At 35.3% G+C, this 12,692-nt stretch overlaps 2 protein-coding genes across 4 annotated transcripts in view; one reads left to right on the top strand and one right to left on the bottom strand.

Moving 5' to 3' along the window:
- Positions 1-7,688, top strand: part of E2F5 (E2F transcription factor 5) — a 32,121-nt gene extending 24,433 nt beyond the window's left edge. For both annotated transcript variants that reach the window (XM_031946205.1, XM_031946206.1), the window contains exons 7-8: positions 5,389-5,433; positions 7,334-7,688. In XM_031946205.1, the coding sequence (XP_031802065.1) occupies positions 5,389-5,433; positions 7,334-7,443 (155 nt within the window). In that variant the 3' untranslated portion in view covers positions 7,444-7,688. The remainder of the gene's footprint in view (positions 1-5,388; positions 5,434-7,333) is intronic.
- Positions 7,689-7,846: 158 nt separating this feature from the next.
- Positions 7,847-12,100, bottom strand: RBIS (ribosomal biogenesis factor). 2 transcript variants are annotated; one of them, XM_003759667.4, is made up of 6 exons: positions 12,013-12,100; positions 11,137-11,244; positions 10,885-10,991; positions 10,027-10,140; positions 8,466-8,582; positions 7,847-8,261 (listed from the first exon to the last, which is right to left on the bottom strand). In XM_003759667.4, exons 4-6 carry the CDS (start codon positions 10,135-10,137, stop codon positions 8,202-8,204), a joined length of 288 nt encoding a protein of 95 aa, XP_003759715.1. In that variant the 5' UTR covers positions 10,138-10,140; positions 10,885-10,991; positions 11,137-11,244; positions 12,013-12,100; the 3' UTR covers positions 7,847-8,201. The 2 variants fall into 2 exon arrangements, with proteins under 2 accessions (XP_003759715.1, XP_031802067.1); XM_031946207.1 differs by lacking the exon at positions 12,013-12,100 and adding an exon at positions 11,561-11,580.
- Between the last annotated feature and the right edge of the window lie 592 nt (positions 12,101-12,692).

Raw genomic sequence — 12,692 nt, 5'->3', positions numbered from 1 at the left:
CACACACTTTCATACCTGCCCTCACATCTATATACACAAATACATAGCACATGCATATATTTCTACATATATTTAGACAACACATACACACACATATATACACACAAACACATACACAGGCTTCCACCCATATGCCAACATGCATCTAAAACACTAGTATGGTTGACATATACTATAGATTTCTCTTAATTGAATTTTTAAGGTTGACTTATCTCTTCTTTCCTATCTCTGTTAATTCTTCTGGTACAAATCTGCTCCTTAACTTGCCTTGCTATTGCTTAACCTCCCTCCCTCATCCCTCCTTTATTTTTTTCACCTATCCTTTGCCTCCTCTCTCCATCCATCCATCCATATTTTCTTATAAATTTTGGAGGGTGTCATATATATCCTTGATAGTACATATGTAATAATGACTATTTAACCTATTCCGGATGTGAGTCTTCCCCTTCTAATGCCTGCGTCTATTCTTCTGTACCTCATTTGTATAACATAATTACTATTTTTACCTTTTCCTAGGAAAGTCTACTCAACTTTGCCCCCCAGTCTTTCTTTTGAGTTGCCCAGTTGCAACTTAAGATATCAGTCTTAAACATATGGTAACATTTCCATGTGTCCATGTTAATTTTCTTGAAATGGATCTTTGATATTGGCTCTTATGTATTAAATTTTCTATTAAGTTTGGGTTTGATTGAAAATCCTTAAAATCTTCAAGTTTATTGGATATCCATTTCTTTCATTTCATATATGGATAACTTTGGATATATTTTTGGCCACAGACCTTGTTCTTTTGATTGCCAGTATATATAACAGGTCTTTTATTGTGGCTGCTGATAAGTCCTGTACAATTCTAATTGTAGCTCCAGAATATTTTAATTGGTTTTTGTTTGGTTTTTTGGAGAATTTTCTCTTTGATCTAGGGGTTTCAAAATTTGGCAGTAATTTTCTTCTATTTTCCACCAAGGACCCCTATAAGGTGATGATCAGAGGATTACTTCTATTTTCCTCTTACGTTTTGTCATGCCAGGACAATTTTCTTGGATTATTTGGTGTAACCCAAAGGGGTTCAGCAAAGATGGCATGAGCCATGGACAGAATTATAGGAGAAATTTAACCTCAGGGATTTGATGGAGAGCTCAGGTTTCTGACTGGATATAGCAAGGTGAGACTATCCATGACCTCCACAGAAGGTGGGGCTGTGAGGCTAAACTGATCCCCATCAGTATTTTTCCCTGATTGCTTCAGGGAGCAATTCCATCTATACTTTAGTCCTTCTCTGCCACCTTCACCTAGTTACCTAAGGCTTCATCAGATGGATTTTTGGAGTCATCAAGTTTTGAGTTGATAAAAGCTTGAGATAAGTTTTGACTATTGGGGTTCTTTATCTTTCTTCAATAGAAATGATGGGACTAGAGAGAGAAAAGGAAATATTTGAGTGAGATTGGTGAAAGGGAAGTCAAAAATGATTCCGGAGTTTCAAGAGTACTTTGGAATAATAATTGGGGAAAAGGGAATATAGGAAGTGGAGCCAGTTTTTCTAGGAAAAGGGTAATTTCCTCGGTTTTAGATTATTTAAATTTGAGGTGATGTTGGGGTTTCCAACAGAAACATAATTGGAGATAGAGGATCATGAGAGATAGATTTAGTGTTTTCTCAAATTAGAACTGATAGATGAAGTTATGAATATGAATTATGAGTAATTCTTTGAAGAAGGAACTAAAAGGGACTAAAAACTGCTTCGGGAATGCTCATTAAGAGAAGCTGAGGAGAGGTTAAAAATTCATTTTCAGGTAGGGTGTCCCATCACTAGGATTAAAGTAGCACACACTTAACAAAAGATCTCCTAATCCTTTTTGCTTATTTATTGTGAGGGGGAGGAAGAAGGGTTCATCAGCATTTTAAAGGAAGATGATTTTTTTTTTTTTTTTTTTTTAAGGAAGATGTTTTCACCTTCCTTGAAAACAAGTGGAGACTATGTAAAAACTAGACTAGTCAACCCTGGTTTTTAAAAGCTAAGCAGCCACAATATGATCTACCCTTCCATTTTCATTTAGGGAGGTTAAGAGTTTACTGATAAATTCTATGAGAACTTGCTATATAATATCACCTCCTTAAAAGGAACAATCTTCGTAATTGCAAAACAACTTAAGGAACTTTTTAGTAGATTTAAATTTAGAGACAGGTTTATAATAGATGTCTAGTGCTTTATGATTTAGTTAGTGGTAATAAACTTTGATCAGATGAACAATAATTGTTAACCCAGTTTTTTTCTACTCTAATCTACCCATCATAGCAGATCAGCACAGCTCCATCACCACCCTCATTCCAGTCTCCCAGACTCAGTTCTGTATACCAATCTTGCTATAGATGTAATACAAAACATCCACTAACTCAAATATATATCCCTCCCTGCTTCTCTTGGATGTTAATTCTATTTTTAAATCAAGCTCATTTGATCTGGCAAAAGTGAATGAGCCTGGAGGTGTAAGAATTCATCCTGTTATATTTTTTTCCCCATTAACCTTATATTTAAACTGGAGAAAGGTACAGCCAATTCTTTAATTTTACAATTTGGGAAAAGGGATCTATGATTGAAATATGTAGGTCATTTTAATGTATTAACTTCTGTCTCCACTGAACAAACTTTTTGCCTGAACTAAATAGTATTACTGCTTGTTGCTATTTGAATTTAATTCTCTTCTTACTTGTCAGCCTACCCTCTAGTGAAATGTTTAAGAGCAGTGAGAAGGGATAGTGTTGTATAAGCAATACTACTACTATTGTTGGTAGATAAGGAAATGAAGGAGAAAAGGGAAAAAGATAGAAATCTATAAACAAGATCTAATTAGTTCCTGAATAACTGAATCATCACTATTATTTTGGAATAAAAAATATCACTATTTGAACACTACGGCTTGAATACCAAAAAAAATATTGAATTCCTTAAGGTCTGTTGCTAATGATAAGGTTTAGATTTAGGGAACCAAAATGAAATTAGGGTTTCTGGTAATCAGGGAGTTAAATGATAAGATCTAGTGGCAGGTTCGGGGTTCAGGGAACCAAATGGAGAGGTTTGGCTCCCCTGTAACCCCTTGGGATTTGGCACAAGGATAAGGAGTTTTGGGGACTCCCTTCTGGTGGCGTGGAGGTTCTCTGTAAAAGAATTTACAGACCCGAAAACCTAGATTGATAAAAGGTATATTATGGGGATTGGAAATAAGGTTAGAAATCCTGACCGAGAGGCATAAAGTCTGGTTAGGAAATAAGTGAGGATAAAGAGAGGAGGGTGGCACTAGAAAGAGTATTCCAGTGGACAGAGGCCCTTGGCATCCCAAGCATGGCATAGCATGGCATGTTTGGAACCTCTGCAAAGAGAGGGTTTTAATTTGGCTCTTTTATAATGGGAGCTTTGGCTACAAGCAGAAGAGGGGGTTCATGGGTGGAGTCCCAAGTTAGCTCATGGCTGGGTTTCAGCTTGAGCTGAAATTTGAATTGAATTCAATGAGTTTCAGGACTGAGCTGACCCCACCTAGATAACTAGTATGAAACTGTTTATCCCTCGGGACAGAGTCCCTTACTGAGGCAGAGTTTAAGGAGATTTTCTCCTTTAAGGATTTTTGGAGTTTCCAGTCGCCTCTACACTGTTATTTATGAGAATTTGGTACCTTTAGAAAGAGAATCATAGCCTTGCAATTTATAGTTTTCAGAACACTTCTTTATTCCCTAGGCCTTTATGCAGTTTGCATTGCTAACTATACATCTTACCTACAGAAGTATAGAAACTTGTCCTTAAAGAAATTTTGCTTTGCGCCAAAGAGATAGTGATAGAACAGAAAACAAATTCCAGACCGTCAATTTTCCATTTACCATCATTATTCTAGTTATTGTAAGGAAATTTTTAAAAAATGAATTTCAAGAGCAGTCTCAAATTTAGAATACTACTGGGTAATATTTCCCATGGCCATCTTTTTTTTTTAATTCAGAAGAAAAAATCTACAGAGATGTCCATCCCTCTGACTAATTAAAATACTATTTTGCTATTAACTGATATGAGCAGAATGATATAATGGAAATACTTAGTTTGAGAGGTGGAGGAAGAGGGCTCCACACTCATGATAATTTTTATCTGTGTTAATCACAGATGAGCCACTTAATCTAATCCGAAAAATTCTAAATTTGGATGCTTATGAGAAATTAGTATTCTATTTTGATTTTTCTTCTAGTATCTTTACTTTAATAAAAATATGCCTCATTGTTAGTAAACTTGTCACTCAGTCAATGTTCAGAGTAGCTACATTATTTGCTTTAGTAAGACATTGTAGATTAACTTTAGCAGATGTTGTTTGTATCCCATTTGGCTATGCTTAAGAAATTCTAGAATTGTTTTAGTAATGTTGGGGGGAGGGGAAGAATGCCTTTACTATGAGAAATCTTAACAAATCAGTAAGTACAATAAGCTAGGTTTTAAATGAAATTAGGTTGTCTATGTATCTCCCAAAGTGGAACAAACCAGTACTTCATAATAATTTACTTCATGTTTAGTTTAGTTTTCTGAATTTTCTATCCTATAGATGCCAGTGGGAAAAGGATTTTCCATCCAACATACCTCATAGTAAACTATTAAAATGTATAAAGAGAAAAAACTTGATTTTTATAACTTACTAAAAGACTCTAGTGACTTTTGTATTGCTTTGCTTTTATTGTTACTTATGTGATTAATCTGGATGTAAGTGAAGTAGAATTGAATGTCATTTTAGTAAGAACTCAAGGTACCAAGTTCAATTTATCTACTAAAATGCCAGCTAGTAGTAAAGAATATGAATACCATAGTTCCATTTCATTTAGAACCCTAATTTTTATCATCTTCAAATTGTTGATTTTCCAAAATAAGATTTCACCCATTTATTTGCTGACATCAGCAAGGAGTTATTAGGTGTGTATAATGTGCCATAGGTTTTCTTTTGAAATGTGTATTATAAAACTAGGAAACAATATTCAAGTGAATCTTGGGAATGGGAATATCCACAATTTAACACTAGTAAAATATTCTTTGGTTATTCACAAGTTTTCCTTAATTTATTTTTCTTTTGAATCTGGGTCTGTCTCATCCAGCCTAGAAGTCAGTCACCACTTTGAAGCCTACAAGCTTCGACCTGCTATTTGTTTCCAATCTGGTCTGGTTTATCTACTTGTTCTTTAGTATCATGATAAAAGATTGGTGTACATACTCAATGGGGCTTAGCCTACATAATAATGGAGTTGCTGTTTTGGTTACCTGTTATGTAGTTATTATGTTATCTTTCACTGTTCTTTAATACTAAGTGAAATAACAACTAATTGAAATGTTAAATACCCCTCTCCCCCTTATCATCATATGCTTTTGTTTGACAGGATCTATTAGTGGTGATATCATTGATGAATTAATGTCTTCAGATGGTAAGTAGCCTAAACTCTTTACTTTATCCATGTCAGATACATACATAGAAGTGAACTTTTCTAAAAATTATGTTAATTATAAACCATTAATATAACTTCTATTCATAGAAAATGTTGCATTAATATTTACTTGCTCTTTAAATGATAAGCATGTGAGGACTTTTAATTCTATATGTATTTTGGATATGGCAAGAATATTGGATGCAGTTGTCAGTTTAGAGTAATTGTGAACTGTGAGGGCTATGTCTCACATTTGCTGACCAAATTCTAATTTGTTGGTCATGTGTATTACCCTATTTTCAATATTGAAGAGCAGCAGGTATGGAGAATAACAGTAGCATTAGTCAGCAACATCAAGGTAATCTGAAACACATAAGTCAATAACTCCTTTCAACGCTTGTTCTAGAGGCATATTGCCAGATTTCAGTTTCTCTTCTTTCATTTCCTTGTTGAGCTATAAAAAAATGTTCCACTAGAAGTTGTGGGGTGAAGAGAAATGACGTCAAAATATCTTTCCAAGTTAGAATTCTAACATTTAGCTGTCCTTGGTCATAGAATAATATCACTAATCATAAATCACTATGCAAATGTAACATAAGGACTGAACCTGTGGTTATAACTTCTAGATTAAAAAAAAACAACAAACCCTTTTGTTAATGCAGATTACCATTTCTCCGACAAGTTCGTAATTGTTCAAAGCCTTGAGGTTTTTTAACATGATTTATCCAATCACATAGTCAGCACACTTAAAAAAGGCAAGGGTCAACCTGCTTTTTCCTTTTCCAACACTCATTCTCTATTCACAAGGTCACATTGCCTCTATAAATACAAAGTATTATTGTGTCACTTTACTTTTTAAACAAAGTGAAGTGCATTCCCTATTGATAGTGTTAGTATAGTATTTCCAGTTATTCAGTAAAACATTTTTCCTTTATTTCAAATCCTAGTATTAGATGATTATAAAAGCCTGGTGCAAAAGTTAAAGGTAATTTTTGTATTGTATTCTATGTAATTTATAGTGTTATTTACAGAGAAGTTTCTCCTCATTCTAATTTTCTTTCAAGACTTAAATGGTGACAGACTTCATAGGATCATAGAGTTAAAGAAGGCAGGCCTGGTAGCATAATTCAGATTATAAATGAAGAAACTGAGACCCAGAGATGGATTTATCCAAGGTCATACAGTGATAGAGATGGAATTTGACTGTGGGTACTCTAGAATACATGCTCAATACTTTACAGGGTACTATGTTGCCTCTCTGTGGATGTAGGTATATATTTTACACTAATACCCCTCTATTAGCTATCCAGAGAATAGTGAAATCAGTCTTTGGGATACTGTTCACTAATTCAACGACTGTCATTTTCAGATACAGTTTCACTGCTACCTATAAACTTGAGCTCCTATTTAATATCTACCTAGAAAAGAGTGGTGAAAATACTAAATGCCAATATGAACTAGTGGGTCACTTAGATGTAAGGTTTAGTACAATCATGTTAAAATCATAAAGAACAATCACAAGTATAAGTTCACATAAATAAGGATTAACTGGGGAAAAGCAGATGAAATAAATATTTCAAATGCAAATAAATCTCCCACTTCATAATTAGGACTTGAGTTTCCACCACTTTCACTTGCTGATACCTTAAACAAAGCATCCTTCTTAACAGAAAAAATAAACAGAACTGATTCACAAATTTTGTCATTGTTTCCTATCATAAATATACATATGACATGCCATAATAGAATGAGGGGAAAATGCTTAATAAACTTTAAAGTACTATGTAGCATAAATTAGGCTTTGTGCCAAAGATACTTCATCTGTGTTGTAACATTCATATTTTGCACTCATTATCTTGAAATTCTTGTTCCCTTAAAATCTGAATGTGTTGTCTTACAGTGTTTCCATTATTACGGCTCTCTCCTACTCCTGCGGATGACTACAACTTTAACCTGGATGAGAATGAAGGAGTGTGTGATCTCTTTGATGTACAGATACTAAATTATTAGATTCCATAAGAACTGTTTGGCCTATTATCTACCTCTAACTATATAACATCCTAGACTTCTTCATAACCTAAGTATTTAAAATAATGAATGTAACAACTTTGTAGTTCACTGACTCTGGGAGTATTTTTCCTTTTGTTTAATTATTTACTTCACAAAACTGTACCCAAAAGAACAAAAGGGCTTTGATCTCTTCAGGGCAAAAAGTGATTTTGCAAGTTTTTGTTGTTTTTTTTTCTGAGAACAAATTTACGTTTTAAAAAAAAAATTGTTGGAGGGTGGGGAGTGGGAGGTTATATTATAATAATTCTGATCCCAAGACCTTAGGTTTCCCTCATGTGAGACAAATTAATACTAACTAAGCAGCCTTTTTAGGAAATTACAAAATAAAAGACCCAAGTCTCACCATTTAAAGTATCATTTTATAACATTACTGCCACCAGCTGTCCATATTTTTATTTATGTCCTTCTGGTCCAATGAGTTTTCACTGCCATTTGCGAAGTGAAGGATATAAAATGACACATGAATTGTTTAGGTGAACAAATTTTGTGAAGTGCCTTTCTGTTTTAGCACTTTAAGTTTTTCATGTTTTGTGTTGACTTCTTGACATTCCACTTTCCTAGATTTTAGGAAAGCCTTTGTAGTTTGCATTAAAATGTGCCAATGCCTGTACATTAACATTTTTTAAAAAATAAAACTATACAAAAGCACCAGTTTTGTTGGTCCATTTCTTAGAATCCAGATATTTCCAATATATATATTACAACTGAGCCATTAATCTTGTAGCATCATCCACCGTAATTGTTTCACCTGAAGAGCACTGAGAATACCAAGAGAGAAAGTTACAAAAATGTTAGACAAATTATTAACTTTTGTATATCTTTCTAATTTACTTATCTAGTTTAGTTTTATCTCAACACTTTTAAAAGTATAAATGTCTACAACTAAATATCCTTTGATCAATCATTATATGTTTAAAACATAATAAACTGTTAAGTTTAATTAATGTTATCATCAAACTTACCAAGTGATCAGGTAGTGGTTCAAGTGACAGCCTTTTCGAGAAGTGTGCAAGCTCTTTTTGGATATCTATGAATGCCTTATTTGCAGTTCTAACTTTTTCTTCATTCACAATGTTTATCTTTTAAATAAAAGAAAGTAAGGTTTAATCCTAAAACCCAAATCACTTTACCTAAAATGTAATGTAAAAGTTTACATTAAGAAAGGTAAAACAACTCATGCCAAAAGTACTATGAACTTATTGTCTGTATATTTTAAACAAAAGCAGTTCGTGTAAGTTAAATTATTTAGTCATTCAATTCTGCCCTTTGGTTTCCAAGTTAGGAACTGGCCAAATGGGCTTTTCCTCTTTAAAAAGAACACCATTTCTACCTTCTCTAAATACTTGGGCATATTTCTAGAATTAAAGGATGTTATGGGGGGGAAATGGCCAATGTGTTGGTTTGATTTACTTGACATTTCTAAACAAGCAATCAATGATGTAAAACTTTCATTATAATTTTTACTAAATCAGGTAATGTACCTTGGCCCTCGAAAGGATTCTTTGAATTCTGGTCTTTTTAGTGTTAGCTGAAAAGAACATCTTTTAATTCATCAATAAAACTTTTTTTCAAAGAAAAAGCTTCATAAAGTAGAGTTCATGTTAAGTATAAGATAATGAGTTTCACACAATTCTTAAATATATAGCTAGATTCAAAACTTTCCTGAGATTAGTTAACTTTACGTGACTATATGCTAGGAAAAGATAGTGAACACTAGAGCAGTGACTTTTAAAACTTTTTTGTAAATCCAGCTATGCTTAAGCATAGTACATCTGGCAAAGAGCAGGTACTTAATTAATATCATTGACTAATTGCCTTCTGAATAATGCCAAGTTCATTCGAGAGAAAAGCTGACTATAAAGAATTCAAGAGTAAATAGTAATTAAGATTTTTTTAGTATGAAAAAGAGACAGACAGGTGTTATCCACAAAAATCACATTAGAAACTAAAACTGCCTATGTTTATACTAAAAGAATTTGCTTAACATAACAATTACATTTTGTAGAATATTATCCTTTGTCCTATCTTTAAAGGACTACACGTACATCAAGATCAAAGAAAGGTCTCACATCAGTAAATATCGAAGGTAGTACATAATGTCATATTTTAGCAAATAAATGGAAAAGTAAATTTCCACCTATTGGGATGTGGTATTAATGAAAATTAAAAAAAAAAAAAAAAAAAAAAAAAAAGATGTGTAAAGAAAACAATCAGGAAAAGTTAAGAAAAGTGACTAGAATAACAAGACAAAACAATCTTGTAAATTATAAGGACCAATCTTGGCCCTTAGAAGAGATTTTCCTCCTTTCACTAGAGTGATAGAGAATGGATATAGTACTACATATGTTCTTAAGATGCAATGTGTCTGTTGATTTTATTTAGTAAGGTTTTTTTTTTTTTTTTGTGCCTAAGACAGAAATTCCTAGTGAAACAAGCATGGTTTGATTTAAAAAAATACATCAGGCCTGTGCTTAATGAAAAAAGGATTGTAAAGAAAATTATATTTACTCTTTTAACACTCACCTTCTTGAGATTTGTGGTAACTGGTTTTGCTTTATTTTTAGCCTTCAAATTCTTCTTAGCAATATGAAATACATCCTTGATCTTCTGCCCTTTCCCTTTGTTCTTCCCCATTATCTAAAAAAGCATAAAAGAGAAATCTAAGCTGTCTAAGTTTAATCTAAGTTTAAAACTGAAAAGCAATTTAATATCCCTTATGTATTTGGAATGCCAAGTCCAAATGTGTAGAAATTATATATGAGGTCATTTCTTAAAAGTTGTTCTTAGAACATATATTTAAAATTTGATAACATTCCCAAAAAAGACAATTTACAACCTAATACTTAGAAGGAAATGCTTGGATTCTTGCCTTCTCTGTTTTAGTTGACATTGGACCATTCCATCTTTTTCCCAAATATGTCCAACTCCTCCTCAGTAAAGAGCTTGGGGGCCATACTAAGCATCTTGTATCAAAACCTGGTTATTTCATAATTGTTTTGTTTGAAAAGAGTGGGACTGAATTTTTGGAAAGAGTTGTTGAGTATTTCTAGAAATGCTAATAGAATTTGTTAGTCTCATCTTACCTCTCTATTGTATGTTCTATTGAGACTTCTCATTGACTTCATTCCCTCTGAGAAAACCTCCAATTTACATTACATTACATATATATATATATATATCTTATATGTATATTAGTTTCTATGTTCCTCCTTCAGAATGTGAGGCACTTTCAAGAACAGGAACCGTCTTCCCTTTTTTGTATCCTCAGCACTTAGCACAGTGCTTGGCAGTGGAAGTAAGCCCTTAATAAAATGTTTTATTAGCAGTTTTTATGAGAAACTAATGTACTTGACTCTTTTACCCCAGGAAAAAACAAGTTACCTGGAGCTTGTTTTCTGATCATCTAAAAACAAGATAGTCTTAATGCTGCACTTCCTATGTACACTGGACACCAATGGTTATCTCAATCAGTTCAACAGTGGCAATTCCTGAAAAAATAAAGGCACTGCGTTAGTATTTAAATTTGACAAACTTCATTTCCTTCCTTAAATATATATATAGACTTATGTTTTTGCAAACATCCAAACAAAAATAACTAACTTCATATTCATCCTAAGTTATAGGGAAACTTACCCAAACCATCATGTTGCAGAAACTTCAAATATATACTTTTGTGTAGATTAGAATGCAGGGAAGAGAACTGACAGGAACTAAAATTCACAAGGCTTCTGGGGTGGTATGCTGGAAAGAAAATTTAATTAGAAAAATTTTAGGCATGAGAGTTTCCGTCCTGTTGTAGTGGGATAAATTGCAACTTCGGCAGCTCTCAGTTCCTCATCTGTCAGAGCGGGACTGGGCTACTGGAATTAGAAAGATCCCTTGCCAACCACTGGGATTTTATGAAATCCGAGAACCCAAGTTTATCCTACATCCTTCCAATTTATACTAAGAACTGCTTCCTTAAAACAAGGCTCAAAGCAACAGCATCCTTATTTTGAACTCGGAGGAATATTAACAAGGAGAATAAACATCAACAAAGCAAGGCTCCCAAACTCACTATGACCACAGGATAGGCAGAAAAACCTGCAGCTTATTAGGAAAAGTTGTCTAGACAACTCTTCTACTGATGACATCACGAAGGTTAAAGGTCGCCCCACTTACAAATATGGCGTAAATCTAACCTGGTGTCATCAGCTGGGGGGGGGGGTGTGTTAAAATTTGTCAGACGTAAAGCGACAAAGAAATGTAGCTGCAATCATTTGGTAAACATGCTGGCCTGGCCGCGTTTCTTTCTAGGGCAGGAGGGCTGGATCACAGTCTCCGTTTCTTCCCGGGTAAAATGTATCTAGACGGGCAGTGCAAGTTCCGGACCCCGGGACCCAGCAGCGGCGTGAGCGTGGCCTGTCTTGTGGGCAGCGGTGAAGAGGGACTCCCGGGACACAATTTCACGCAGCTGCCCAAGCTCGCCCTCGCCCCCGCCCCCAGCCGGTGCATCAGCCCTTTACTTACCGGCGTGCAAGTGGTATCCGGGGAACCCAGGCAGAGGAGCGCGGTAGCCCACGTGCAGCTCCACCAGTCGGGCTGACGTAAGCGGCGCTCCCGGACAAACGCACCCGAGAGGCACCGCCTTCCGGAAAAGCGGACGCCCCGCCCCTAGGGACGCTTCCGCTCCGTCCAGCTCCGCCCCCAGGAGAACTGCTTCCCTATCCCTGTTCTCGAAAGTTTCCGTCCCTCCCCTCCTCTAGCATGTTCTATCCTGGGGAGCCCAGGCCTTGGAAACGACTCCTGCTCCCCGGCAGGCAACACCCTTTACTAGAAAGCATCACGCGGCGTTTCTGAAACCGGGGAACCAAAGCATCCTTCGGAGCCAGCAGCTTTTGTCTGAAGTGCCCCAGAGCGGAGCGCTTGTGCGTGACTGGCATTCTCCGAGCGAACTGCAGGTGGCGCTGCTGCCCTACTTTAGTTACCTGAATCCCTGCTCACATGCTCACTACCCTAAAGCGGAAGGATGGAAGAAAGAAGGGGGAACCATCCAGACGGTTTCAAGCGTCCTGGACCTGAAACGGAAAATATGGATATCGAAACAGACAAAACCTAAGATCTAGATTTTGAGTTGGAGGCCAGTCCCCTAATTTTCCAAAGAGGAAATGTAAGCGGATGTCAGGTGACTAACAACGGAGTCAAACCTT

The sequence above is a fragment of the Sarcophilus harrisii genome, chromosome 1 (assembly GCF_902635505.1).
Source record: "Sarcophilus harrisii chromosome 1, mSarHar1.11, whole genome shotgun sequence".
NCBI classification, from domain to species: domain Eukaryota; kingdom Metazoa; phylum Chordata; class Mammalia; order Dasyuromorphia; family Dasyuridae; genus Sarcophilus; species Sarcophilus harrisii.
Note: the sequence above shows the minus strand (reverse complement) of the source record. Positions and strands in the feature narration are given on the sequence as shown.